Source organism: Euleptes europaea, chromosome 5, assembly GCF_029931775.1.
Source record: "Euleptes europaea isolate rEulEur1 chromosome 5, rEulEur1.hap1, whole genome shotgun sequence".
In the NCBI taxonomy this organism is placed as follows: Eukaryota; Metazoa; Chordata; class Lepidosauria; order Squamata; family Sphaerodactylidae; genus Euleptes; species Euleptes europaea.
In genome coordinates, this window is record NC_079316.1 from 102,055,201 (window position 1) to 102,082,680 (window position 27,480).

General features: G+C 47.7%; 1 protein-coding gene across 1 annotated transcript; it reads left to right on the forward strand.

The window, feature by feature from the left end:
- SNCG (synuclein gamma) lies at positions 1-27,480 on the forward strand. The gene is made up of 5 exons (XM_056850044.1): positions 1-121; positions 14,762-14,803; positions 15,891-16,018; positions 25,417-25,626; positions 27,176-27,480. Exons 1-5 carry the CDS (start codon positions 1-3, stop codon positions 27,194-27,196), a joined length of 522 nt encoding a protein of 173 aa, XP_056706022.1. The 3' UTR covers positions 27,197-27,480.

Sequence of the window (27,480 nt, forward strand, 5' to 3'; positions counted from 1 at the left end):
ATGGACGTCTTCAAGAAAGGGTTTTCAATTGCTAAGGAGGGGGTGGTGGCAGCTGCAGAAAAGACCAAGCAGGGAGTGACCGAAGCTGCAGAGAAGACCAAGGAAGGGGTAATGTATGTAGGTAAGAGAGCTCTTCTTCATTGGCCACTGAAGCAGCAGTGCAAGGAAAAGAAAGCCATGTTTTGCTGTATGACCTTGTGTGGGGGACGGTGCCCGCTTGGGCTTCCCTGGAGGCAGAAATGATTATTTAAAAGGACATTGCATGGTTAGGATTGGGACCTTCCCCCTTAGCCCTGCTTCTGTGCTTTTAAGAGCTTCCTGATGACACTGCAGATATTCAGGCCGCAGTCAGGATGTGTTTCCCTAGAAGGCTGTTCTCTGGACCCCGAGGCAGTGGCTTCCCAACCAACACACAGGGGATCGGGCTGCAGGGAGGCAAAGCTGGTCCTTTGCTCAGTGCCAAACATGAGCGACGCCGGCTGCCGAGCCTGCGGTTAAAGGCACGGGGACAGGGAGGGGGACAGGTGGAAGCTCCAGGTAGGCTTGTTGGGAGGGGGGTTTGCTTTGGGTAGGGCTCGCTAGCTCAGCGGCATCGGGTGAGAAGGGTGTTGCTCTGTTTAGAATTGCATTGTTGGCAGCCGGTCACTCGTTTGCATTATAATTCTCTGCTCCCCACTGTTTCTACCTAGGGATGCCAGCCTCCAGGTGGGACCTGGGGATCCTCTAGAATTACAGCTCATCTCCAGGCTACAGAGATCAGATCCCCTGGAGGAAATGGATGCTTCGGAGGGTGGACTCTATGGCATTGTACCCCACTGAGGTCTCTCCTATCCCCAAACCTCGCTTTCTCCAGGCTTCACCCACAAATCTTCAGGAATTTCCCAACCTGGAGTTGGCAGCCTGGGGAGTTGGCAGAGTCTGGGGAGGGGAGGGAGCTCAGCAGGGATCTTGATGCCGTGGAGTCCACCCCCACCCCCAAAAAAAGTTGCCATTTCCTCCAGAGGAACTAATCTCAGTAGTCTGGACATCCGTTGTAATTCCAGGAGATCTCCAGCTCCCACCTGGAAGCTGGCAACCCAAATGGTGCTCCTAGGTTCATTCTCTTTCCACTTGGCGTTCAGTTAACCGTCGATCTCCCTGCTAAGGGAGCTTGGGAGGAGACTGAAACATGCCTAATCTCCCTTGGAGGACTGCCAAGGATTGGATGATGCCATTCATTACGAGCCGCTGAAGAGGGTTCAGTTCTTAGTGCCGCTTGCAAAACACAAAAGGAGTCTGTTTCCATTTTGCCCTGCTGGAGGGGGGGGGGGAATCCAAGATGCCCTTGAAGCTTAAGAAGTGGCGAAACCGCGCTTATAAACCTCGCCATTCATCTGATGCTTTTCTTGTTTTCACATCCAGTTTCTCTGTGGTCTCCTGGCCTTGTGGTGTTTATGGCACTAGGGAGATGCGAGCTGCGGTTTTTCATTAAAAACGTTCCCCCGAGCACCGCACGGCCGGCTGGCTGGCACTGTCACAATGCTCCCGGGTCGCTGCGAGGAGCCTTTAGCCCGCCGTGGCAGAAGCCATTAGAGATCCTGTTTGGTAGCCGTCCTCGCGGGCTTTCCGGTTCCAGTAGCAGAGGTAGTCCCTTTTCAGTTCCTTCGAGGCAGCATCTTGTCTGGGGATCCACAAAATTAAAGTGAGGGTTGAGCATGCTCTTCAAAGGAGCATCTTCATGAAAGCCCTCGACAATTATGGTGAGATTTGTGTCTTATCCCACCCTGCTCGAGACACTAACGTACCTGCGAGTTGCCTTCAGCGTCTTCAAACCCAGGATCTTCCTTTAACCTTATCATCAGTGCTTTTTTTTTTTAAGTGCCAATACTCATATATAAGATTACACCAGTTTCCACCAAGTCCCACCTCAGGACTTGGGTTAACCTCCCCTGGGTTGCCAGTCTCCAGGTGCTGGCTGGAGATCTCCCAGAATTACAAATGGCTGGAGAAAATGGCTGCTTTGAAGAGTGGACTCGACGACATTATACCCCACTGACAATCCTTCCCGTCCCCAAACTCCACGCACCTCAGGCTCCACCCTCAAAATCTCCAGGTATTTCTCAGGCCAGAGCTGGCAACACTAAAACAGGATAAAATGTATATTGACATGCCCAGCCTCCACTCTCAATTTTCATGTGTTTCTGGGAATAGAGTAGCCAGATCTAGGTTGGGAAATTCTTGGAGATTTTGCAGGTGGAGCCTGAGGAGGGTGGGGTTTAGGGAGGGGAGGGACTTGAATGGGGTTTCATGCCATAGAGTCCACCTTCCAAAGTGGCCATTTTCTCCAGGTGAACTGATCTCTGTCACCTGGAGATCAGTTGTAATCCCAGGTGATCTCCAGCCACCATCTGGAGGTTGACAATCCTATCCCTTCCCCAAACACTGACCTCCTCAGGGCCCACCCCAAATCTCCAGGAATTTCTCAGCCCAGAGCTGGCAACCCTACCCCCAAAGGTGCCAGTACCAGTGAAGATAGGTTTGCCAGGTCCCTCTTTCCCACCGGTGGGAAGTTTTGGGGGCGGACCCTGAGGAGGATGGGGTTTGGGGAGGGGAGGGTCTTCAATGCCATAGAGTCCAATTGCCAAACTGCGAGTTTTTTTCCAGGTGAACTGATCTCTATAGGCTGGAGATCAGTTGTAATAGCAGGAGATCTCCAGCTAGTTCCTGAAGGCTGGCTACCCTAACTCTATGGCATCGAGGTTCTTCCCCTCCCCAAACCCTGTCCTCCTCAGGCTCTGCCCCAAAAACCTCCCGCTGGTGGCAAAAAGAGACCTGGCAACCCTAGTCATAACTGCAGCAGCCAGTTTGTGCAAACCACACTGAAGAGTACATTGTCAGGATTTTTTTTTTTTTTAAGGGCAGTTTCTGGGACAGAAACAGCAAAATGAAGGCAAGAGAGGGCTGGCAAGAGATGCTGAAACTGCATTTAGGAAGTTTAAATGAGAGCAGTGTCACATGGTGTATTGCCATGCAATTTTCACCCCTGGGGCTGCCAATCTCCAGGTAATACTGATTCCCTTCCCCCACGGCAGACTTGTCCTGAGCCAAATATTTGGGGAGGGCTCAACATGCTGAAGCAGTTGAAATTGCCACCCCCTCTAAAGAAGACCTTTCTAGGAATGGGGCAACTTGGCTTAGAGTTGCGCGTGAATTGTCTTCAGAAGGGCACGGTGACCTAGAGGCTTCCTTCTCTACCTAACTATGATACAGATCGTCCAATTAATCCAAGTATCCTAGGAATCCAGGGCAAATAAAGTAGCCTAATCTGTTAATTAATGTAATTAAAAACTAAAAACCGCTGAGCAGCTAGATGAAGCTACTCATCCGTCACCATCTTGTCTCTGGAGAGCCAGCGTGGTGTAGTGGTTAACAGCGGGGGTTTGGAGCAGGGGACTCTGACCCGGAGAACTGGGTTTGATTCCCCACTCCTCCACCTGAGCAGCAGAGGCTAATCTGGTGAACCAGGTTGGTTTTCCACTTCTACACATGAAGCCAGCTGGGAGACTTTGGACTAGTCACACTCTCTCAGCCCCACCTACCTCACAGGGCGTCTGTTGTGAGGAGGGGAAGGGAAGGTGATTGTAAACTGGTTTGATTTTGCCTTAAGTGGTAGAGAAAGTCGGCATATAAAAAACAACTCTTCTTTTTCTTCTTCTCCTCCAGCTATGAGAAGGGACAGGAACCCTGATTTCTTTTTATCTACCCACCCCAAACACATGACAAAGACTTGTCTTCCGATCATCCATTATCATTTTGTAAGCATGACCAAGACCTACTAGGGCAGGGGGAGGGGGCTTTGTTGAGGGTAGGTATCCCCCTTCCCCGTGTGTTCAATCACATAGGATTTTTCAGAAGCACACACATAACTTCCCACCCAGTAAGACTTCCATCTCGGCACTTTGACCCAAGACAGAGCCAGCATGATGTAGTGGCAGACTCAGGTTCAAATTTCCAGCCTACTCTACCTCGCAGGGTTGTTGTGAGGATAAAATGGAGGTGGCGGGAAATGTCGAAAATCCCTTTTGGGGAGAAAAGTGGGGCAGAAATGACATAAATAATTAAATAAACATAGCTCTAGCCTTCTACAGCCCTAGAGACAAAGGGTTCACCGTTCCTCCTGCCCTTTCCTTACCTGCAATTGTGAGTCTCCAGGTGTGCTGCAAATAGGGTTGCCAACCTCCAGGTACTAGCTGGAGATCTCCTGCTATTGCAACTGCTCTCCAGTTGATAGAGATCAGTTCCCCTGGAGAATATGGCCGCTTTGCCCATTGGACTCTATGGCATTGAAAGTCCCTCCCCTCCTCAAACCCCACCCTCCTCAGGCTCTGCTTCAAAAATCTTCCACCGGTGGTGAAGAGGAACCTGACAACCCTAGCTGTAGAGCAGGAGATGGAAGGGACAGAAGATTTGGGACCGTGAAGGGAAACCGGGGGAGCAGCCACAGGCCCACAGCGGCTTCTGTCTCTTGTGTTGGCAAGCCACATGCTAGAAACAATGGGCGAAAATGCACGGTTGCTTTAGCCTCCTTTCTTCCCTGTTCCAGCCAGGATTCAGCCAGGATCGAACGCACGTTCGTGCGTTCGATCCTGGCTGAATCCTGGCTGGAACAGGGAAGAAAGGAGGCTAAAGCGACCGTGCATTTTCACCCAATAAGAAAGGCCCCATATGAGACTCAGTGCACATGCCAAAAGATGCCGATCGCCTCGCACAAGATGACTTTATCTTTAGAAATATCATCAATATAAGTATAAGATGGCTTAGATCCCCCTGAGTTTTTCTGCCAGTGGAAATACTCACGGAGCACAACTTTTCTGCCTCCCCCCAAGAGTCAGAAATACACCCTGCAATCTCGTTCCAGGGTAGGTTTGCTAACCTCCTAGTGGAGATCTCCCAGCCTGGAGATCTCCCAGCATTACAACTGATCTCCTGATAGGATTGCTACCTGGAGATCAGTTGTAATAGCAGACCTCCAGCCACCACTTGGAGGTTGACCACCCTATCTCCAGACAACAGAAATCAGTTCCACTGGAGAACATGGCTGCTTTGGAGGATGGCCTCTATGGTACTATACTGCTGAAGCCCCGCCCTTCCCCAAACCCTGACCACCTCAAATTCCACCACCACCCCAAATCTCCAGGAATTTCCTAACTCAGATTTGGCAACCGTATTCCCCAGGGCACCCAAAGACCCCAGGAACAGGATTGGGGGGGGGGGGCATTTCAGGCTGACCTGAAATGCCAGTTCTCCTGGCATTACAACTGATCTCCAGACTACAATTCCCCTGGAGAAAATGGCTGCTTTGGAGGGTGGACTGAATGACAATTTAACCCTGCTGAGGTCCCTCCCCTCCCCAAACCCTGCCCTCCTCAGCATCCACCCCCAAATCTCCACCAATGTCCCAACCTGGAGTTGGCAACCTTACCTGTGAGTGGAAATCCTTCCACCTGTGGAAAAACTGCAGGGGGTCTAAGGCACTGTTTTTAAAGCATACTGCTTCTTTGCAAGTGGTCTTGAATAAAGAACTCTGAACTTTCCTGTAAAACCCCACCCCATTCTTGGAGGTATGACATGGCATCCTTGGTTTGGACTTCAATTGAAGAAAAGTGAAGGGGGGGGAGGGTTGTAACCTGATCTGAAACGTTTCCATTAGTTCAGGTCAGATTGCAAAATGACCCTCATTTAAAATCAATCGGCTGCAAGCGTTTTCCCCTGCCTTGAGCTGTTAGCAGAAGGGAGAGAGATGCAGCTCGCCGAGAGGTATTTTCAGACTTGGCACTGAACGATGCAGTTAATTCACAGCCAGCTTTTTACTGCATTGATGGGATCTCTTGAGGATCCTTCAAGGTTCCAGTTGACCAGGTGCGAGCAACAATCCTGCTGAGTCAATGCAGAGAGAGCATGCGGCTAGTTTTGCGACGGCCACTGCAGCAGATAGATGTCTTCCTCTCTGTCTAATGTGACCTGCCATTAAGCTCGCTCGAAGCGAGACGTCTTTGGCTTCACACGGTTAAAGCCAAGCAAACTGCATTGCAGCTCGGATTTGGTGCCGATGCTCTTGACAAGGCCTGGTCCTTTTTGCTGAGTCGTTCAACGCTGGGCTGGACCCCTTATGGTAGGTGGTTAAACAGAGGCAAGGATGGTGCTGGTAACCCTTGCCGCTTTCACCAGGAACAATTCACATAGGCTGACACATTGCTGGATGATGCAGTGTCATTATGATATGGCAGTCATTCATAGGGTTGCCAGCCTCCAGGTGGTGGCTGGAGATCTCCCACTATTACAACTGATCTCCAGCTGATAGAAATCAATTCCTCTGGAGAAAATGGCTGCTTTGCCAGTTGGATTCTAGGGCATTGAAGTCCTTCCCTTCTTCAAATCCCACCTTGCTTAGGCTCCACCCCCAAAATATCCAGGTGTTTCCCAACCCGGAGCAGGCAAACCTAGTCATTCACCAGTTCTAGGGCTGTCGTCCTCCAGGTAGATATCCCAGAACTACAACTGATCTCCAGATGGCAGAGATCAGTTCCCCTGGAGGCAATGGCTGCTTTGGAGGGTAGACTTGATGGCATTATAATCTGCTGAGGTCCCCCCCCCCACACTCCCCAAACTCTGCCCTCCCCAAGGTCCACCCTGGAATCTCCAGGAATTTCCCAACCTTGAGCTGGGAACCCAATTCACAACTGGATTTGCCTGGGAACCCAATTCACAACTGGATGGACAAGACCATCGAGGAGGAGAATAATGACTATACTGCAACAAGAACACAACATCCAATAATATGGCTGTGATCATAGCCACCAATTTTGGCTGGCTATGGTAGTGGAAAATTTATTTGTGTGGTGGCTACAGCCATGTCTTGGTGGAGCAAGGTTTTGTAGGTCACACCGAACTTTGAAGACCTGTCACATGCAGTACATCATCAGTGGCAGTCCAGAGAAGGTTCCAGAATCATCTGAGTTGTACTTTGGAGATGCTCTCCAAAGCATAATGCCAAATAGAAATCTTCTGTTCAGCAAAGCTTGCATTTCTCCCTGCAACTTGTTTAACAGTTTAATTAGCTACTTCCTTAGTTAGTTCATTTGTGATGGCCACAGCATTCCTGATTCAATCATTAATTCTTCTTTAATTAAAAAACCACTAGCTGTTTTTGTTCTGGGAGAGGAGTTTGTTAGTGCTTTTCACATTGTAGCTGAAGCAATTGCTCATTACAATGCTCCCCTCCCGGGGGGGGGACAGAAAAGGAAGTAATTAATTATTCTATAACTCGATTCAATAAAGAAAGAGCAACATTATAAGAGGGCGTATTCTTGAAAAGCCTTAGCAGTGCTTCAACCTCCATTTTGGCACTGCAACTGCATTTTAGGTTTAAAACAGTATCAACAAATCACGTCTGGAAAAAAGAGGAGGGACAGCATGGAAAACAGTGAAATGCAATGGGATGGTAATAATGTCATCTGAAATTTCGGAGCAAATGAATTACATACGATCCATAATAAATGGGTAATGCAGAAGAAACAAGCCTTTACACAGTAAACAGGAACAACAAACAAATATTTTTATCATATTATTATATTATATTAAATTTATTATATTGTTATTATATCATATGATTTTTATTATTTTGTTTCCAATGAGAAAGGGTTTATAAAATAAGGGAAAGTGTGTGTGTGTTTTTTTAATGGGCTGGCGCTGATCTCCTAACCTTATATACCCAAGCTGCTGGCAAAGATTAGCCTGTGATGATCCCTTGTTTATTTGTCTTTCCCAGCACAACAGCTGTCTCTTGCTGGCCAGACCAGGCACGGGCAGATCTGGTTTCATGCCCTGCGCTAGACAGTTATGAAGTCTGAGTCATTGGGTGTGGCCCTTAGTGAAGGCAGGGGGGGAAAGCCAGACAAGGTTGGTATAAGCAACAATAGAGCCCTCTTCTTCTTCTCCTGTGTATTGTTTCTGCAGCTGTCTACTTATGCAAAGTTTCTCAATTCAGAATTTTCCATTTCAAGAGGAGATGTAGGGATTTATTAATAACTAGTCCTTTTCAGTTAAATTAGAAAGGGGTGAGATATATAAAGTTACCACCTCTCTCTTTTTAGCCCTCCTCCCATATATTATACAGATATCTATATCTATAGAGAGAGATATCTATATCACTATGTCTATATCTCGCTGCAGGGTTGCCAACTTTCTTTTGACAGGAGATCTGTGCCTTTAATATTTAGATGTCTTGAGCTAGTTTTTTACCCTGCTTTTCTCCGAGGTGGAGACCCAAAGCAGCTTAGAATGCCATCGTCCCATCCTGCGTTTTATCCTCACTACAACGACTCTGTGAGGTAGGCTAGGCTGAGAGAAAGTAGCCCAGGGTCACCCAGCGAACTTCCATGGCAGAGTGGAGGATTCACACCTCAGCCTCCCAGATCCCAGTCTGACATTCTAACCACTACACCACACTGCCATATACTCAGCGCTCCATCACAAGGAGGGGAAGGAACCAGGCAGCAGCTGTAAGACCTTGTAGCCGAGACTCTGCATTCAAAAGCTTTCTTCTTCTTCTTCTTCTTCTTCTTCTTCTTCTTCTTCTTCTTCTTCTTCTTCTTCCTCTTTTGCCTCCTCCTCCTGTTTGTTTACATTGGGGTTTTTTTTACATTTCATACACCTTTGGATCCTTGTTGGGGAGAAAAGCAGCATATTAGGAGAAATAAATAAATCCCTGGCAGAAATTCACCAAATGACACTTTTCTCCATGACTAGGGTTGCCAGCCCCCAGGTGGTGGCTGGAGATCTCCCGCTATTACAACTAATCTCCAGGCAACAGAGATGAGTTCCCTTGGAGAAAATGGCCACTTTGGCAATTGGACTCGATGGCATTGAAGTCTCTCCCCTCCCCAAACCCCGCCCTCCTGAGGCTCCACCCCCAAAATCTCCAGGTATTTCCCAACCCGGAGCTGGCAACCCTGTCCATGACTGCATTAGGCTAACAGGAAGAGCTTCATGGGCTGAATTTCTGTTTGCCCCACAGAGGAGAAAGGCCATTTTTGCCTCCTAATTCACCCCTCATCTTATCCAAACAGGAAAATCCAGTGATAGTACTGACGGCATAGTATCCAACAATGTGTGGATCCAACCCTAGACTTGGAGGGCCCTTATGGGCCATCTAGACCAGGGGTCTCAAAACTGCGGCTCCAGAGCCGCATGCGGCTCTTTGGCCTGTTGAGTGTGGCTCTCCGAACTTGGTTTGGAGCCCCTGCTCTTGCACCTGCTCGCGCCGGCAGCTGGGCTGCGGAGCCAGCGCGCCTGAGGAGAGAGCAGGCGAGAGGGCGCTCTGTCTCTCCCCCCCCCACCTTGGAGAATGGCCGGGTCCCCCTTTCCCTTGCCCTCAATGGTTGGGAGGCTAAAGCCTCCCCTCCCCTCTAGCTGCGCGATTGCTGGGCGGCGGCTTGACGGTTCCTGCCCCCGCCCCCACCTATCAGCTGTTGGGCTGGGCGGGCTTCCTTTGGTAGACCTGGCCTCCGGCTGAGCCCCATTGGGAGGCCATGTCAACCCACTGGCTTTCTTGGCGGTAGACCTGGACTCCGAGGAGGGGAAAAAGTCCCCCTTCAGAGGCCAGGTCTACCAATTGGCTTCTATGGGCCTCCAGAGGCCAGGTCTACTGCCAAGAAAGCCAATGGGTAGACCTGGCCTCCCAATGGGACTCAGCCGGAGGCCAGGTCTACCAATAGGCTTTTATGGTGGTAGACCAGGCCTCCAGACGAGGACTCCGGACGGGGAGGGGGAAATGGCGGGGACTTACAATTTAATTTTTATCAATAAATAAGATCACTATTAAGTATGATATCAAGTTTTATTCAGTGTACCTAAAGTTTAATTAAGACTTTAAAACTTTAATTAAAGTTTATTAAGTTAATAAACAGTGTACCTACCTATATAGTTTAAGTTTAAGAAATTTGGCTCTCAAAAGAAATCTCAATCGTTGTACTGTTGATATTTGGCTCTTTTGACTAATGAGTTTGCCGACCCCTGATCTAGACCTTCCCCTGCTCTGTGCAGGAAATCCAAAGCAGGACTGGATCTATGTTTTTTTTTTGTTGTTGTTGTTTTAAGGAGCGCAAAAATACTAATTTTATAGAATCATAGAGTTGGAAGGGACCACCAGGGTCATCAAGTCCAACCCCCTGCACAATGCAGGAAATTCACAACTACCTCCCCCCCTCACCTAGTGACCAGAAGATGGCCAAGATGCCCTCCCTCTCGTCATCTGCCTAAGGTCATAGAATCAGCATTGCTAACCTCTTCTTAAAAACCTCCAGGGAAGGAGAGCTTACCACCTCCCGAGGAAGCCTGTTCCAGTGAGGAACCGCTCTGTTAGAAAATTCTTCCTAATGTCTAGACGGAAACTCTTTTGATTTAATTTCAACCCGTTGGTTCTGGTCCAACCTTCTTGGGCAACAGAAAACAACTCGGCACCATCCTCAATATGGCAGCCCCTCAAGTATTTGAACATGGTTATCATATCCCCTCTCAGTCTTCTCCTCTTCAGGCTAAACATACCCAGCTCCTTCAACCTTTCCTCATAGGACTTGGTCTCCAGACCCCTCACCATCTTTGTTGCCCTCCTCTGGACATGTTCCAGCTTGTCTACATCTTTTTAAAATTGTGGTGCCCAAAACTGAACACAGTACTCCAGTTGAGGTCTAACCAGAGCGGAGTAAATTTATGTCCCCATATATTATATACATGTTTTTTCTTTATATAATCTGCTGTTGCTGCCCCCCTCTGCATGTTGCCTGGGGCAGGTGCCTTCTCCCCCCCCCCCGGCCCTCCCCTAGATCCAGCCCTGATCCAGAGCTCGATCATTCCCAACCGATGGCTGCCCAGACTCTGCTTGGAGACCTCCAGCAAGGAAGAGCTCACCAGCCCTGAGGTAACGGGTGGGCCCCTTTTTTTTAACTGCTCATCGGGTGGGCTTCGGTTGCTGTCCTGCTCTTACCATTGGGAAGTGTCTCCTAATATTCATCCAAAACTCCTGTAACGTAAGCCCTTTGGAGCTGAAGAGTAGAAGTCTTTGCCCTCTTCCACGTGACACCCTATCTGAAGAGCACAATAACATCTCCCCTGGGGGCCTCACCACATGATGTGGAGTCCTTGGGCCAGAACTGCTCCAGGAACTGTCAGCCAGACATGCACTTTAAAAGTTCCCTGCTGGGATCTCAGTTCTGAGGCATGCAGGACCTGATCTGGATCCAGGCCACAGTGCTTTTGCCTTCCCCTCATGACATTTTCCCAACCCAACATGACCTTGGGGGTACTATCTGCCCTGTACATGTGGAGCCCCCAATGGTGCAAATAGCACCTGGGGATGGTTCCGCTTAGGAGAACAGCATGGGAGGGGAGGCTGATGCCCCTTCACCTCATGGGCCAAGGTACGAATCCAAACTGGCCTGAGTTGTTTGGAAACAGGATGACCAGTGGGGAGCCTGCAGATGCACATGGACTGGGGTTGCCAGTTCTGGTTTGGGAAATTCCAGGAGATTTGGGGGAAGCGCCAGGGTAGGCCAGAATCGAGGAGTAGAGGGAGGTCAGTAGGGGTGTGAAGCCATGTAAACCCCCCTCTGGAGCTGCCATTTGTTCCAGGGGGACTGATCTCACTAGTCTGGAGATGAGTTGTAATTCTGGGAGATTAGAGTTGCCAACCACCAGTTACTAGCTGGAGATCTCCTGCTATTACAACTAGGGTTGCCAGGTCCCTCTTTGCCACTGGTGGGAGGTTTTTGGGGTAGAGCCAGAGGAGGGCGGGGCTTGGGGAGGGGAGGGACTTCAATGCCATAGAGTGCAATTGCCAAAGCGGCCATTTTCTCCAGGGGAACTGACCTCTATCGGCTCAAGATCAGTTGTAATAGCAGGAGATCTCCAGCTAGTACCTGGAGATTGGCAACCCTAATTTGGCCATTGGACTCTGTGGCATTGATGTCCCTCCTCAAACCCCACCCTCCTCAGGCTCCACCCCAAAAATCTCCAGGTATTTCCCAACCCGGAGTTGACAACCCGATGGGAGATCTTCTGGGCCCACCTGGAGGTTGGCAACCCTAACATGTGCGGTCCCAGGGAGGCGGTGGGTTAAAATGCAACGTGTTCTTGGGCCCTCAATCTTCCTTTCTTGTCCAGGCTGAACGTGCCTAGTTTCTTCTTCTCCCTTTCCTCACTGGACTTGTTTTTTCTGACCCCTGAACCTGTTCTGCTTGTCTACATCTCCCTTCGGGTGTGGTGCCCAAAACCGGGCAAAGTGCTCCAGGTTGAGTGAAGCCATATTTGAACATATGAGATTTACGACACACCAAACAGCTGTGTTCCCATACCAGGAGGACACCATCACCCTTGTGGCATTCACCCAATGCGTTTCTGCACTGTCCGCAACTCTGTGAGTGATCAGTGTGTTGTTACAACCATAGGGGAGAAGAATCTCTGGGCTTGGCCGTTTTGGGAAGCTACACAGGTTCATCTGCCTGTGACTCTAGGCCATTTATTCATGGAAGGTTTTGCATTGGATTTGCCACTCTTTAGATGCACTTTCCCCCCATCCATATTCTCAAAACTCAACAATAAGCCCCCCTGCAGAGTTTTGAGAATTCAGATGAGGAAAATGTGCATCTATAGAGTGGCAAATCCAATGCAAAACCTTCCATGAATAAATGGCCTAAACAGGAGTTTAAACTCTGACGAAGGATGGTGGTGTAGTGAGTATGTGCTGTCCTTCAGGTGACCGTTACAGCCTTCAAATGGAATTCAATCCTCTGACATTTTATTTAGGACTACAATACCGTTTTCAGGCAGCCAAGGGTTTGGCTTGTCAGTGTTTTCCTTTACAAAGCCGGTAATAAGCTCAGGGCGTTGCCAGTGACGCATTTATGTCTCTCTGGCCCAGCCAGCCCTGCTTGTAGACCACGCTCCCTGCAGATGAGATCATGGGCACATCTCTGTTGTCAATGGGGTTGCCAACTGACCAGAAAACAAAACAACAGGACAATGATGTTTGTTTGTTTTCCTTTCAGACTATAAAAGAAAGGGGAAAGGCCATTTTTTTGAGGGGTCTTGGGCGTTTTGTGTGCCTCAGAGCTCAACCAGAAGACCGCTGAGCTCTTTCCATCTATAGCTGCAAGCTCAGGCAGCCTCAGTTTGCCTTGGGTCTATGCCAGGATGGATGAGCAGGGTTTAACCCTTCCCTCTTGGTTTCATCACCATTCGAAATCAGTCTTCCTAATCTGTTATTAGAATTTTAAAGGAGGAAAGACAGGTCCTGTAAAAACATGGATAAGTCTGTGATTATGGATTATGGATTATGGATAGATGTGTGATGTTATTTATTTGTTTGTTTATTTATTTACAACCTTTCTATCCGGCCTTTCCACAATACCCAAGGTGGCTTTCTAGATATAAACATACACTGTTTAAAAACATAGTTAAAACACATAAGATACATCAAGATAAATCTGCAACTCCTGCAACCAATATCTCCACTGGCTGCCAATCAGAGACTTTCATTAGTGACTTCCTCCAAATGTGCATTAAAATAATTTAGTTTTGCAGTTTTTGTGGAGGAGACAGAGTAGAAGCTTTCCAAACCCTATCTAGCAGGATGTTGCATAGTGCAGGCATGGTCACTTAAAACAGGTGTGCGTGTGCAGTGGATAAGCGGAACTCCTAAAGAAAGGAGGCCATCGAAACTGAGTTGCCTGATGACCTTAGTTGGTGCACAGTCTCATATAGGGAAAGGTGGTCCATTAGATGTGGGACCCCGGCCATGGTTTTAAAGGTAACAACCGGTGCCTTCAATTGTGCCTAGAAGCAAATAGATACCCAGTGAACTCACCCAACTATAGGTGTAATAAGTAGGATTACCAAACTCCAGCAGATGGCTGGAGATATCCTGGGATTACAATTGATCTCCAGGTAGGGTTGCCAGGTCCCTCTTCACTGTCCATGGGACGTTTTTGGGGCGGAGCCTGAGGAGGGAGGGAAGGGACTTCAATGTCGTAGAGTCCAATTGCCAAAGCGGGCATTTTCTCCAGGTGAACTGATCTCTGTCACCTGGAGATCAGTTGTGATAGCACACACTGGGGGCATGTGTGTGTAAGTAATACACAAGCATATATTTTAAGAGCAATCCTTTTTCTTTTTTCAGTGGTAGAGTGTCTGCTTGGCATGCAGAAGGTCCCAGGTTCAATCCCCGGCATTTCCATTTAAAGGGACTGGGCAAGTTGGTGATGTGAAAGACCTCTTCCTGAGACCCCGAAGAGCCGCTGCCGGTCTGAGTAGACAATACTTACTTTGATGGACCAAAGGTCTGATTCAGTATAAGGCAGCTTCATGTGTTCATGTGTACACAAAGGTGTGATTCTTTTTCTCACTAATCGGGCTTGGCTATGTGTATAAGAAATGGATAAATATTGTTTTCCTGACTGTATTTATTCTTGGACATATACACATTTTTCCCTTTCTTTAGGCTCATATGTCTAACTTACAAGGCAATTTTGATTTTTTGTGCATTTTAAGGAGCCCTCAAACACAAACCACTTGTCTGAAATGTGACAACGTCTGGGAATCAGGAAACTTCGTTTGTTTAGTTAACTTCTCTTCTCCCTTTTGCCTGTCTCCTTCACCTTCACGCTCAAGCTCATGTCCATAAAAAAGCTATGAAAACAATGTTAACAAAGTGCTTTTTCTTCCACAGCTGACAAAACCAAAGAGGGGGTCGTACAGAGTGTTACTTCAGGTAAGAGCACAATTAACTCCGATGTTAGCCAAGTTCCAACTTACAGCCAGGTTTTTCTTGCTCAGGAGATTCCTCCTAAATCCATAAAATTCAAGTCCGGTTGCTCTTGAAAAATTCCCAGGGTATAAGCTTTTGTGAGTCAAAGCTCACTTTGTCTTAAGTTTGTTCTATTACTGCAGAGTAACATGGGTACCCACCTGAAACAATCTCCTAAATCTACAGACACCTATGAAGACTTGTACGTGTGGCTTCATTTGCTTCCCAACACAAGCTGTACGCAGGGTTCTCATATTTTTACCCCTATCAGTCTTTTAAAACTAGTGAGATAACATCTCAGATTGATCCATAGTGCATAATTGTACATGTGCTAAGCTATACTATAAGTGGCACTTTGCCAGCTCAGTTAGGGCTAGTTCAAGGGTCATTTTTGGTGATTATTTCCCCCCAACAATTTAGCAAGGGAAACCAGCACAAATGGGAAGTAGCTATTTATTGATTTCACTTTACACTAGTTTCATATTATGGCTCCTTCCTGATGGAAGATTTTTTTCCTCCATGGCATTCCCACCGGAGTGGGGTCTTTTCGAGACCCGTGCTCCTTCTATCGCAGTCTGTGGTTTCCAGAGGTTTGTCCTAAGGTTTCAAAAAAAGATTGGAGTCAAAGCAGGCTTGCCCACTCATGGACAGGAAGGTACCGATATCCAGACCTCCACACCCACATGCAAGCCATTTCCCCTCCATAACCCCTTTTCGTAGGTTGTTTTTATAAGTAGTCAGCATGTTGCTATAATAGCAAGCCAGCAAAAATCCCTCATGTGGTACAGAGGGTGGGAAATGGTAGATATGAGGGAATACCAATGAAAAAGAGTGAATGACCCAATGGGGCATTTTGAGTTTATGACGAGGAATCAACCCTGTGCGGAAGCACCCGAAGGAATACTTAAAAATGAGGCGGTTGTATTAGCCATCGCCTAAACATTGTTGGTTGTTCATGATGGCAGCCTCGGATCTGAGAAAGGAAGGAAGAGAGAAAGGAAGAAGGAGAGAAGGTGTCCCCTTGACTCTGTTGTTTCTGTTCAACTCCTAGTTGCTGAAAAGACCAAAGAACAGGCCAATCTGGTGGGCGATTCTGTGGTATCCAGTGTCAACACGGTGGCCAAACAGACAGTAGAAGGAGCAGAGACGGTTGTAGCCAGCACTGGGGTTGTTAAAAGGGTGAGTGCATTCTTCCGGCATTGCCATACGCTTAAAGGACCAAATCACACACTACCTCAGCAAACCCTTGTTCCCAAAAGTGTGTTTGCTGGATAACACGAACACAGAAGCTGGGAACACTTGCTGGGGAGACTCTGTGGGCAGAAGGGGGATACCGTTGTATTAAGTAGTTTTATCTGGAAACAACTGTGGAGAGAGTGGAATATAAATATATCAAATACATAATACTTGACATCCTTCTTGCAGCTCTCTCCCCCCCCCCCCCCCGGAACTGTTTTCTCTTTGCTCTCAGGCAAGGTTTAGCTCCAGTCTTTAAGCCCAGGGTGTTTGGGAGGAATGGCTGAGAAAAAAATGTTGTAACGTTTAAAATGTTTAAATTGTGGAACTCCCTGCCCCAGAATGTGGTGATGTCCACCAACTTGGAAGGCTTTAAGAGGGGAGTGGGCATGTTCATGGACAATAGGGCTATCCATAGCTACTAGTCAAAATGAATACTAGTCATGATGCATACCTATTCTCTGTAGTAACAGAGGAGCATGCCTATTATACTAGGTGCTGTGGAACACAGGCAGGGTGCTGCTGCTGCAGCCGTCTTGCTTGTGGGCTTCCTGGAGGCACCTGGTTGGCTACTGTGTGAACAGACTTCTGGACTTGATGGGCCTGGGTCTGATCCAGCACTGCTTTTCTTATGTCCTTATGTTCTTATAATAGTCCTCTCGTACACATCCATTCATACCTACAAATGCCTGTTGCTCCTCACTAGTGTTATCAAGTAAACACTGGTTTGCCCCATAACATGTAGTTTATAACCTGTGTTATACCATGTGTACTTCTGTCATGAGTACCCAAGAGCCTGGGGTTCCTTTCTTGGCTGCAGTCTTCTTTGCAAGTAACGCTCATGAGGGAAACAATGGCGTTCTGCTCTGTTGTCATTTGGTAATGTCATGTAATTCTCAAAATTGATTTCTGGTATTTTGTTCCTTATAGGTAGTATATACCTCACCTAGCTGTTGCCTCAGAAGAGGCCTGAGTTATATTTAGGGTTGCCAACCTCCAGATGGTGGCTGGAGATCTCCCTCTATTACATCTGCTCTCCAGGCGACAGAGATCAGTTCACCTGAAGAAAATGGCCGCTTTGGAAGGGCGACTCTATGGTATTATACCCCACTGAAGTCGCTCCATTCCCCAAATCCTGCCCTCCTCAAGCTCCACCCCCACAATCTCCAGGTATTTCCCAACCCTGATCTGGCAACCCTGGTTATATTTCATTGCCTGAATCCCATAACTCAGTGAACCTGCAGGGAAGCAATCCCAAATAGCTTTCTACAACTTCCCGCATCATGGGACTGGAGGGCACTTCTGGTAAAAATCACTGAGGTTTGTGGGAGTTGTGGTTTACAGGGAAGCATCTGCTGCCCCCATCTGAGTGCTGCTGAGGGCATGTGCCCCCCTTCCCCTCCAGATCCAGCCCTGAGGGAGTGCCAGCCCAGCCCCAGCCTGCTCCCCACCACTAAGCGGCCCCAGACACCAGCAAGCAGCAGCAGCAGTTGGGCAGGCAACCACAGCCTCTGACCTAACTGCTGCCCCCCGCCCGTCTGCCTGCTGCCTGAGGCAGCTGCCACCCTTGCCCCCTAGATCTGGCCCTGCCTGATCTCATCAGACCTCAGAAACTAAGCAGGGTTGGCCCTGGTTAGTATTTAGATAGGCGACCTCCAAGGAATACCAGGGTTTTGACATGCAGGCAAGTAATGGCCAACCACCTCTAAACATCTCTAGCCTTGAAAACCCTACGGGGTTGCCATAATTCAACTACAACTTGATGGCACACACAAAAAAGCAGAATAGGAAGGAGCCATTCAAATAGCAAAACCAAGCGGTTGTTAGATTTGCCAACTGCCTGGAGAAGAAAAAATGTCCTGCCCCTTTAATAGAGGCTTAATGGATGTTATATACCAGGTGATGGTATTTACCTCCAGGCCATGAAAAGCTTCCGCTGGCTATTTTTACACATTAATCCTCTATGAAAAAGACAGGACATTTTTCTCTAGGTTTGTGGGGCAACCCTAGTGGTATTTGAAGAGTGAGACCCCCGCTTTCATCCCTGCACGGTCCCAAGGCAATGTGAGGCTGCATGATCCTGCCATTGGCATTTGATGGGTGGAATGAGAGGCATGATTTTATCTGTCTGAACCCTGCCCATGCGACAGGTTCTGGCCCACATAGCTTTTGTATGTGTTAGTGCTTCCAAAATGCCTGACTGGAGACCTCTGTAGAAGAGGGGAAATATGTGCACACCATGAACAATGACGACTCTACCAGGCAAGCTCAATCGTTTTGCAGAGATATGATGTTAGTATGATAGAGCCATCTTTAGCATGAGTAAATGTGCTCATTTTCTTTGCGTTGCCAAAGTGACTTTCCCCCCTTCCCAGGTGAATCTAGCCACTGAAGTGAACCAGAAAAATAGGATGCAGATAGTTTGAATAAATAATATATTGCGACTAACGTACTGTAGAAGTTGTTAGGGATGCATGACCAGCTTCAAGAACCTCTGTGTTTCATTTTTCCCCTCTTTCGCTAGCGATGTCTAGTAAAACAAGGCAGGAATAGTGGCTTGAAATAATGGAAAATGTACAGTGCAGTTCTAAGCACAGTTATACCCTTCTAAGCCCACTGTACTCAGGATTGCACTGTAAATTCTTGTGATGAAAGAAGATGATCCAACTTTTGTTTCCAGTACTGTATTGAGGAGACCAGGGACTCTTAAAGCCAGCATGGTGTAGTGGTTAAGAGCGGTGGTTTGGAGCAGTGGACTCTAATCTGGAGAACCGGGTTTAATTCCCCACTCCTACACATGAGCGGAGGACTCTAATCTGGTGAATCAGGTTTGTTTTCCCACTTCTACACATGAAGCCTCCTGGGTGACCTTGGGCCAGTCACAGTTCTCTCCAAACTCTCTCACCCCCACCTACCTCACAAATGTCTGTTGTGGGGAAAGGAAGGGAAGGAGATTGTAAGCCAGTTTGATTCTCCTTAAAAAAAGAAGAGAAAATTGGCATATAAAAAGCAACTCTTTTTCTTTTTCTTCTTCTCCAACAGATGCAGGGTTGGCCCTGGTTAGTACTTGGGAGACCTCCAAGCAATACCAGGGTCATGACGCGGAGACAGGCAATGGCAAACCACCTCTGAACGTCTCTTGCCTTGAAAACCTTCCGGGGTCGCCATAAGCCGGATATCACTTTCCACCACCACCTGTTTAATAGCACATCTGGCTCTGCAAAGAGTTAAAATGAGAACTGAACTAACTTCCTTCTAAAAATTTCCCCTTAGTCCTTCTAGTCCTGTAGTGGATGAATGTGCTTCTAACCCTGGACAGTCTGAAATCCTGATCCGGATCAAGATTTCACATCATAGCAGCGTGACATTGTTTCTACCCACTCCACTTCATTGGCCAGCTGCTTGAAGGGGCAAAGGCAACTCCGAGCTCAAGGGCAGGCATTTGGTTTTTCTCGATGTTACTGGGAGATGCAGGAAAGTGATTCATGGTCTTGGCAGCAGCTGCATATCCCTTGCATTGTTAGATGTGGCCTCGAGGTAGACTGTAGACCCTTTCGGGAAAAGGGAAAAATCAGTTGCCCAGAGTATCTGGTATGAGAGAGCCAATCCTGTCCTAGGCTACGCATGCTCAATTATCATAGCGGCCTCCCCACCCCTCAGCATCCTGAAGGACAGAGACAGGGAGGCTCTATCAGTTACCGCTTTCCTTTCTGCTCATGCTCAGATGCCAAACAAGCTGACCTTGGTGTAAGCAGTTAGCTCTCAGAACAAGCATCGATGTTTGCATCAGAGTGATACAGCACAAAGCTTGCTGCATTGCAGACTCTGGCCACATGATCTCGAGCTAATGCCCGCTAAATTTATAAATTAGCCATGCAGCCTGCCGGACACATTTCCCCCCCTCCCCCACCCACCCCGCCCAGCTAACAGCTTTACCTTGTTTTGCTGTTTCGCTTCTCTTCGGCTCAGATTTATTAAAGCCTACGTGAAAGATCAGGGCATCGCAAGTGGGAAAGCAAAAATGCCACAGGGCACACAGCATGCAGCATAGTGAAATAACCATTGCTAATAGCGTAGGTTGTTTTATCACCACCCTAAAGGAAAATTGGCTCTTGTTTTATGTACGGCAAGGAGAAAGGAGGCACTATATCTATAATCTCTGGGTACTTCTTCCTCTTCTTCTTTTTAAGTATGGCAGACTGGATACCATGAAACACATCACACTGTAAAACGTTTACTTGAAAAGAATACAGCTGCATAGTGTGCCTGGGTGTGGGTGTGTAAAGTGCCGTCAAGTCGCAGCTGACGTATGGAGACCCACCCCACCACAAGGGGCTTTCAAGGCAAGTGAGAAGCAGCGGCAGTCTTCCACTGCCTTCCTCTGCAGAGTCTTCCTTGGTGAACGCCCTTCCAAGTACAAACTCTGCTTAGCTTCTGAGGTCTGATGAGATTGGGCTATACCATGCCATCTTCCCTCCCTCAGTGGTAGATAGGGTTGCCAGGTCCCTCTTCACCACCAGCCGGAGGCTTTTGGGGCGGAGCCTGAGGAGGGCATGGTTTGTGGAGGGGAGGGACTTCAATGCCATAGAGCCCAAGTGGCCATTTTCTCCAGGGGAACTGATCTCTAGCGGCTGGAGATCAGTTGTAATAGCAAGAGGTCTTCAGCTAGTACCTGGAGGTTGGCAACTCTAGTGGTAGAGCATCTGCTTGGCATGCAGAAGGTCCCAGGTTCAGTCCCCAGCACCTCCAGTTTAAAAGGATCAGGTAGTCGGTGATGTGAAAGACTTCTGCCAAAGACCCAGGAGAGTTGCTGCCAGTCTGAGTAGACCATACAGACCATGTGCCCATGTGTATCTCCCTGGATAGCATGGAGGTGAATAAACCACCTTTTCAGAAGACCTGGTAAAATAGCTTATTCCTTGGCTTGGCTCTGTTAAGCATTGGGTGTGATTCTTTGGCCAGCCCACGTGCTGCTTTTCCAGCTCTTGGGATACAAGTGAGAGAGATGGATGGAGGGACTCTCAGAATGCATGCAGGAAGTGCATGTAGGAAGACAGCACCCTCCTCCATCAATTTCAACCCAATGCACATCGCATCCTGGGATGGTACTATCTTTCAGTTCACACCAGGTAGCAAGGAAGCTATGTTTGACCTACCTGCAACATTCCCAGCTTCCTGGCCCAAATTGGAAAATCGTGGTTCCTCTAAGCCCTTTGCATTTTGTGGAGGGCCCTGGTGAAATACGAGGTCATGGCCTAGCAAGAGCACTTCATTCCTCATTTTACTTGAAAACCCAATCTTGGCCCTGTGTAGTCCCACTGTTTTTAAGGCACCATCAGTGAAAATGATAAGTGGGTGACCTTAGAAAGACAGGCCCATGGTCTACAAAGTGGCAAATAAGTAGATACTCACTGACCTTTTATTGTTCGGTTGAACAAATTCAACTAAAAAAGGCTTATATTGCATTAGGGTCATGTTTACTAGGGTCAGCTTTAAATCTCTAGAGCTTGTCCCCAGTAAATTTCTGTTTTTTCCACACATGTTTTGCTCCCTCTATTGGTCGATTTGATATCACACAGGTTTATGTCTGGCATAAAACCCTGCAGTTTAAATCTGCAGGGAGATATGCTAGGCATGTATGATTTAAAATTGACCAATAGAGGGAGCAAAACACATGTGGAACTGAATCCCCCCCCCCCCCCGCACAAAAAACAAACAGGACCTTACAAGCAAGGAAAATGAGAATGCAGAAAAGGCCTGGGATTCTAAACCTCAATTTAATCCAAGTTTAGAATCTAGGTTTATCCAAATCACCAAGGCGTTCAGACAGGATTTCCAACCTCCAAGTGGGGCCTGGAGATCTCCAGGAATTACAACTGATCTCCAGACTACAGTGATCAGTTTCCTTGGAAAAAAATGGCTCCTTTGAGGGGTGGAGTTTATGGCATTGTACCCTGCTGAGGTCCCTCCTCTCCCCAAACCAACCCCCAAATCACCAAGGATTTCCCAGGCCCCACCTGGAGGAAGTTGGCAACTTTATCTACTGCTAGGGTTGCCAGGTCCCTCTTCGCCACTGGCGGGAGGTTTTGGGGGTGGAGCCTGAGAAGGGCAGGGTTTGGAAAGGGACTTCAATGCCATAGAGTCCAATTGCCAGAGCGGCCATTTTCTCCTGGTGAACTGATCTCTACCGGCTGGAGATCAGTTGTAATAGCAGGAGATCTCCAGCTAGTACCTGGAGGTTGGCAACCCTATCTACTACTTCTTCCCTCTCCCCTCAGGCACCCTCCAATTTTGAACACTTTCTGGTTTAGGAAGACCTTAATCTCACCGGGGCTGGCCAAAGGGCTTTTGGCTCCCTTGGCCAGCCAATAATAGACCCCACATACACACGCCACACCAGACACATGCGGATCCACCTTGACTAAGCACTCTTTGCCATTAATATCTGTTGCTAGGAGTTACAATGGGGAGGAAGAGGAGGCCTCATCTCCAGCTCAGTGGCTCAGGAAGTCACCTGATTGGCTGTTGTGTAATATAAAAAGGTCCAATTGCCAAAGCGGCCATTTTGTCCAGGGGAACTGATCTCTATTGGCTGGAGATCAGTTGTATTAGCAGGAGATCCCCAGCTAGTACCTGGAGGTTGGCAACCCTATGCACTCACCATCTGCTTTGAGCCTCAAAGACGCAGCGATGCTGGAGGGAGGGAGGGGACTATGGCAGAGCTGGGCCACCTGCTCCTCCTCCTTTTGCAGGGGCATGGCAGGTAGGGCTGCCAACCTCCAGGTGGGGACTGGAGATCCCAGCATTACAAATGATCTCCAGCCTAGAGAGATCCGTTCCCTTGGAGAACATGGCTGCTTTGCAGGGTGGACTCTATGGCATTAGACCCTGCTGAAGACCCTCTCATCTCCAAACCCTCCCCTCCCCAGGCTCCACTCCCAAATCTACAGGTATTCCCCAAGTGGGGATTGGCAACCCTAGGGAAAGGCAGGCTGGGAGACCCGCTGCAACCCGAGCCGTGGCAAAGCCAGAGGGAGGGAGTGTGATGGAGCTTGGTTGTCTTCCCATCCAAATATTGACCAGGGCCAACCCTGGTCAGCTGCCAAGATCTGATGAGATCAGGCTATCTTGGGCTATCCTAGTATATCTTTAATTAACAGGTAGAGTCAAGGCTGTGGCTCAGTGGCAGAGTATCTGCTTGGCATGCAGAAAGTCCCAGGTTCAATCCCTGACATCTCCTGTCCAACAGGATCAAGTGACAGGTGATGTTGAAAAAACCTCCACCTGAGACCCTGGAGAGTTGCTGCCAGTCAGAGTTGGCAATACTGACCTTGACAGACCAAGGGTCTGACTCAGTAGGAGGCACCTTCATGTGTCAAAAGTGCACCCCCCAGGCTCTATTGCCCCTGATCTATCTGACTATTAAATATTGATCAATGTGATATGCGACTGATCTTTAACAGCCAGATGCCTTCTTAAATCATTCCTTTGAAAGAAGGAAGGGCTGGTCAGTTTCTTAATGTAGGAAAAATGAGTAGCTCCTAATCCCGTTTCGTAAATATCTTCATTAGAACTTCATATTTGTCTCATTCACCCAGAATAATATACAATCTGACAAACTCCTCATTCCATTTACCTGGACAAATGAGACAAATATGAAGTTCTGATTAAGATTTTTACAAAATGGGATTAGGAGCCAGCAACGCGTCGTATTTAGTACATCTACTAAACCCTTCTACTAGTACGGAAGAGATGAGTTACAGTTATTTTTCTACAGATACCGAAGGGATGATTTATAGCTTTATTTATTAACTGATCTACTGGTGTTGCATCGTTGAAGAGATATTCACGACACACGGAAGAACAAGTTCAAGGATTGCAAAAGGAGTCTTGATTCTATGCCGGTAGAATTATTGTGGATTGTAACCTGGATGTATTTTAGTCAGTATATATAGGTTTGTGCATGATAAATTGTCATGTTTGTACATGATAAATTGAATCAATGAGTATGTGTCCCTCAGCCACATACGTTTGTATTTTGAGGTTTAATTACAGTTTCTTAATGTGACAGCTTCAGAAGCCAGGGCAGGCTAGATGATTGCAGAGTAAATCAGTGCAGCATACAGCAGGTGGAGTAGCCATGGGCATTGTGTAACCATGTGAAATGGGGAGTCAGCATGGTGTAGTGGTTAAGAGCGGTGGTTTGGAGCGGTGGACTCTAATCTGGAGAACCGGGTTTGATCCCCCACCCCTCCACATGAGCGGAGGACTCTGATCTGGTGAACCGGGTTGGTTTCCCCATTCCTCCACATGAAGCCAGCTGGGTGACCTGGGGCTAGTCACAGCTCTCTTAGAACCCTCTCAGCCCCACCTACCTCACAGGGTGTCTGTTGTGGGGAAGGGAAGGTGATTGTAAGCTGGTTCGATTCTCCCTTAAGTGGTAGAGAAAGTTGGCATATTAAAAACCAACTCTTCTTCTACTTCTGAAATGCCGGCTGCATACTAAAACCTAAAGCATTGATGGAAGGTTCCATACAAATGTAAGCAATACCCTGCCTTGTTCAAGGTTTATATTTGTAGGCAGACCAAACGTGTTGGGGGGGGGGGAGGGCAGAAATGAAAAAGAAACATTTTGATCCCAGCTGACACTCCTCCATCCTGTAATTGTGTCGGCTTCTGCCGTTCCGGTTCAGAAATTCTCAAGATGCTCATTTCCTGCCTTGGTTTTAAAATAGAAGAGTGAGTCAGAGAGCTGGAGTCATGGTGAGGAATACGTTCCCGAGGCAGACGAGAAACAAACAGAAGGAAATGGCCTGAGGAGGACGGAGTTTGGGGAGGGGAGGGACTTCAATACCATAGAGTCCAATTGCCAACTTCCTTCCTGTCAGTTTTCTTCATTGCCCAACTTTCACACCCATCTACCATACTATCTTATTTTTTTAAAAAAAAGTAACATCCAACCTGATGGACAGTTCTGATACAAACTTTAATCAAAGGTATTACTTGGATTTCATTCTTGGTTTCGTTGGTTGAAACATTACCAACCATTGGTTCTTGTAGGTTATCCGGGCTGTGTAACCGTGGTCTTGGAATTTTCTTTCCTTACCAACCATATTTTCCATTCCCTATAAGAGCACTGCGAAATGTTGAACTATATTTTGTTGAACTTCGATAATGGTTTTATCGAAGGCTGTGAGAAAGAGTGGAGTCGAGCAAATGGAGAGCTGGACCTTCGGAGTACGACACCGGTGCTCTTCAGCCATTCCCCCACCCCACCCCGGGACAAGTTTGACACATCTCAGCATGCCTCGCTCCAATGCATGTCTGTGTCTCTTCCGCAGGAGGATTTTGAGCAACCCGGGGAGCCCCCAGCTGCTGGTGCGGAAGACGACGCTCCAGTGGAAGCCACAGAGACCAGTGCCGAGGTAAAGCACAGTCACAGCCCAGCTAACCCCAGAATCCTTGGCTGGTCTGGGGTTGTTCTCGCCATCTATTGTTCTTTCCTTACTTTCTCTGTGCTCAGCTGGTTTCCATTTCTTTTCTGCATACAGGTGATTTCAGATCTTTTTCTCTGCTGATAGTTATGCCAAAATGTTCGCCTTTCATTTCCCGTTTGCAGGATCACTCGGGGCCCTTCGGGTTTCAAACAGATTGTGACGTGGGTGTTTCCCATACCAGGACAGGCTTGTCGGGGGGTTCCTCCTCCCCCCAAAAAAACGGTGGCAGTTCAAAGGGAGCTGAAAAGCAGATATCCGAATCATGCAGATATTGGGCAAGACTCGGGCCATTTTGGCCCACCACCATTTTTTCAAAATAAATAAATAAATAAAGACTCCATCCTGCCTCTCTCTCCTCCTCCTTCCTCACCACCGCCTCCGGGCTCCTGGTGACGCAGAGCTGCACACCCCGAGCCCAGCTCGCAGTTCTGCACAAGTCGGCACGGCCTCTGGTCTCCACATGGGGCTCAGAGGCAGCTCTGTGCCCTCTGCAGGTGCGGCCCTGGAGAAGGTAAGGGGGGAGAGAGGAAATGGAGGGGGCTGTAAAATTCGGATTCGGGTCTAATAGACCCGAATTTTTGGGGGGAATCTGAATGTTCCCGATATGGAGGTTCGCATATATCCAGGTTTACCGAAAAAAATTCAGAGCCATTAGACCCGAATTCGAATTTTGCTGATTTTTTTTTTTGTACAACCCAACTCACAATGTGAAGGACACATAAATTAGAACTTGTGGATTCAAACTTTACTCTGGGTCAGGAAAGGCGAGGGTTGCCACTGTCCTGGAAATCTTAATGTACATACCAGGCCTCGTATTCTTGGGCATCTAATGCAAGTGCTAAGCCTTACCACTCCAGGTATGTGAACTTGTAACTTCCCGAACAAGGTTTTATTTGGTCCATGTCCACAACATGGGAATGTTGGCAATCCCAAATAAAGTCTGTGAACATCTGAAAACTTTGAGGGAGTGTATTTGATAAACATCGCAATACAATCGTCACTGTTCCTGTTCAGGAAGGCAAAATTAATCTGGGATTCTTAACATTCATTATATTTAAGGCATATTATGATATATAATCTCAGGGCTGTTCCAGATTATCATTTTTAGCAACATATCGATGTGGGGGGGGGGGTCCAGAATGTATTTTCTAAGATTAGTTCTTCTGTTGCCACAGAGAGTGGGGGGTGGGGGGTGGGGGTGAAGGTATGTGGGTATGTCACAATACCAAAAATGCAAATTCATGATTGTTTCACCGTGAAGCTCATCTTGCTTTTCTTTGGATACTCAACATACTGTATTATTATTTTTGTGACATACTTAAGATGGACACTAATGCTGTTATTTACATGCCTAATGATAAGAATCAATATGTATGGGGCCTCAAGGCCAAGCTCCAAATCATATACTCATTTTTATAGTGTGATTGCTGGCCTATTTAAGTCAGGTGACAGATTCTTCAAAGTCACATTTCTGTTCTCCTAGCTCCATTTGGAAATTTATAGCATGAATGTGGAGATCCTGGCCAGCTCTCCTTCGGAATCCCAGTCGCAGGGGTGGTTTGTTTTGTAAATTAACCTGATCTCTTGTCTTTCTTCTTCCCAGGGTGAAAATGAAGGAAATTAACCCTCCTCGGGTCTTCTAGTATGAAAAATTGAGAACCCTGGGAGTAAATACAGAAATGGTAGCTGACACCAGAGCAGGGAAATCACCCCCACCCCCACCCTAGGCTAAATTCATTCAGCACTACTGTCTTTCACTTGCCTCGTAACGACACATCCTAGATGTCTGGCAGACTCCTGGTCATATGTTGTAGGGTAACTGTGTGCCACGCACCTTGTGTCTGCCTCGCCAACCATCCCCCGTTGTGGCTTCCTCCCTTGCCCATCTTCAAGACTTCTGAGCGTGCC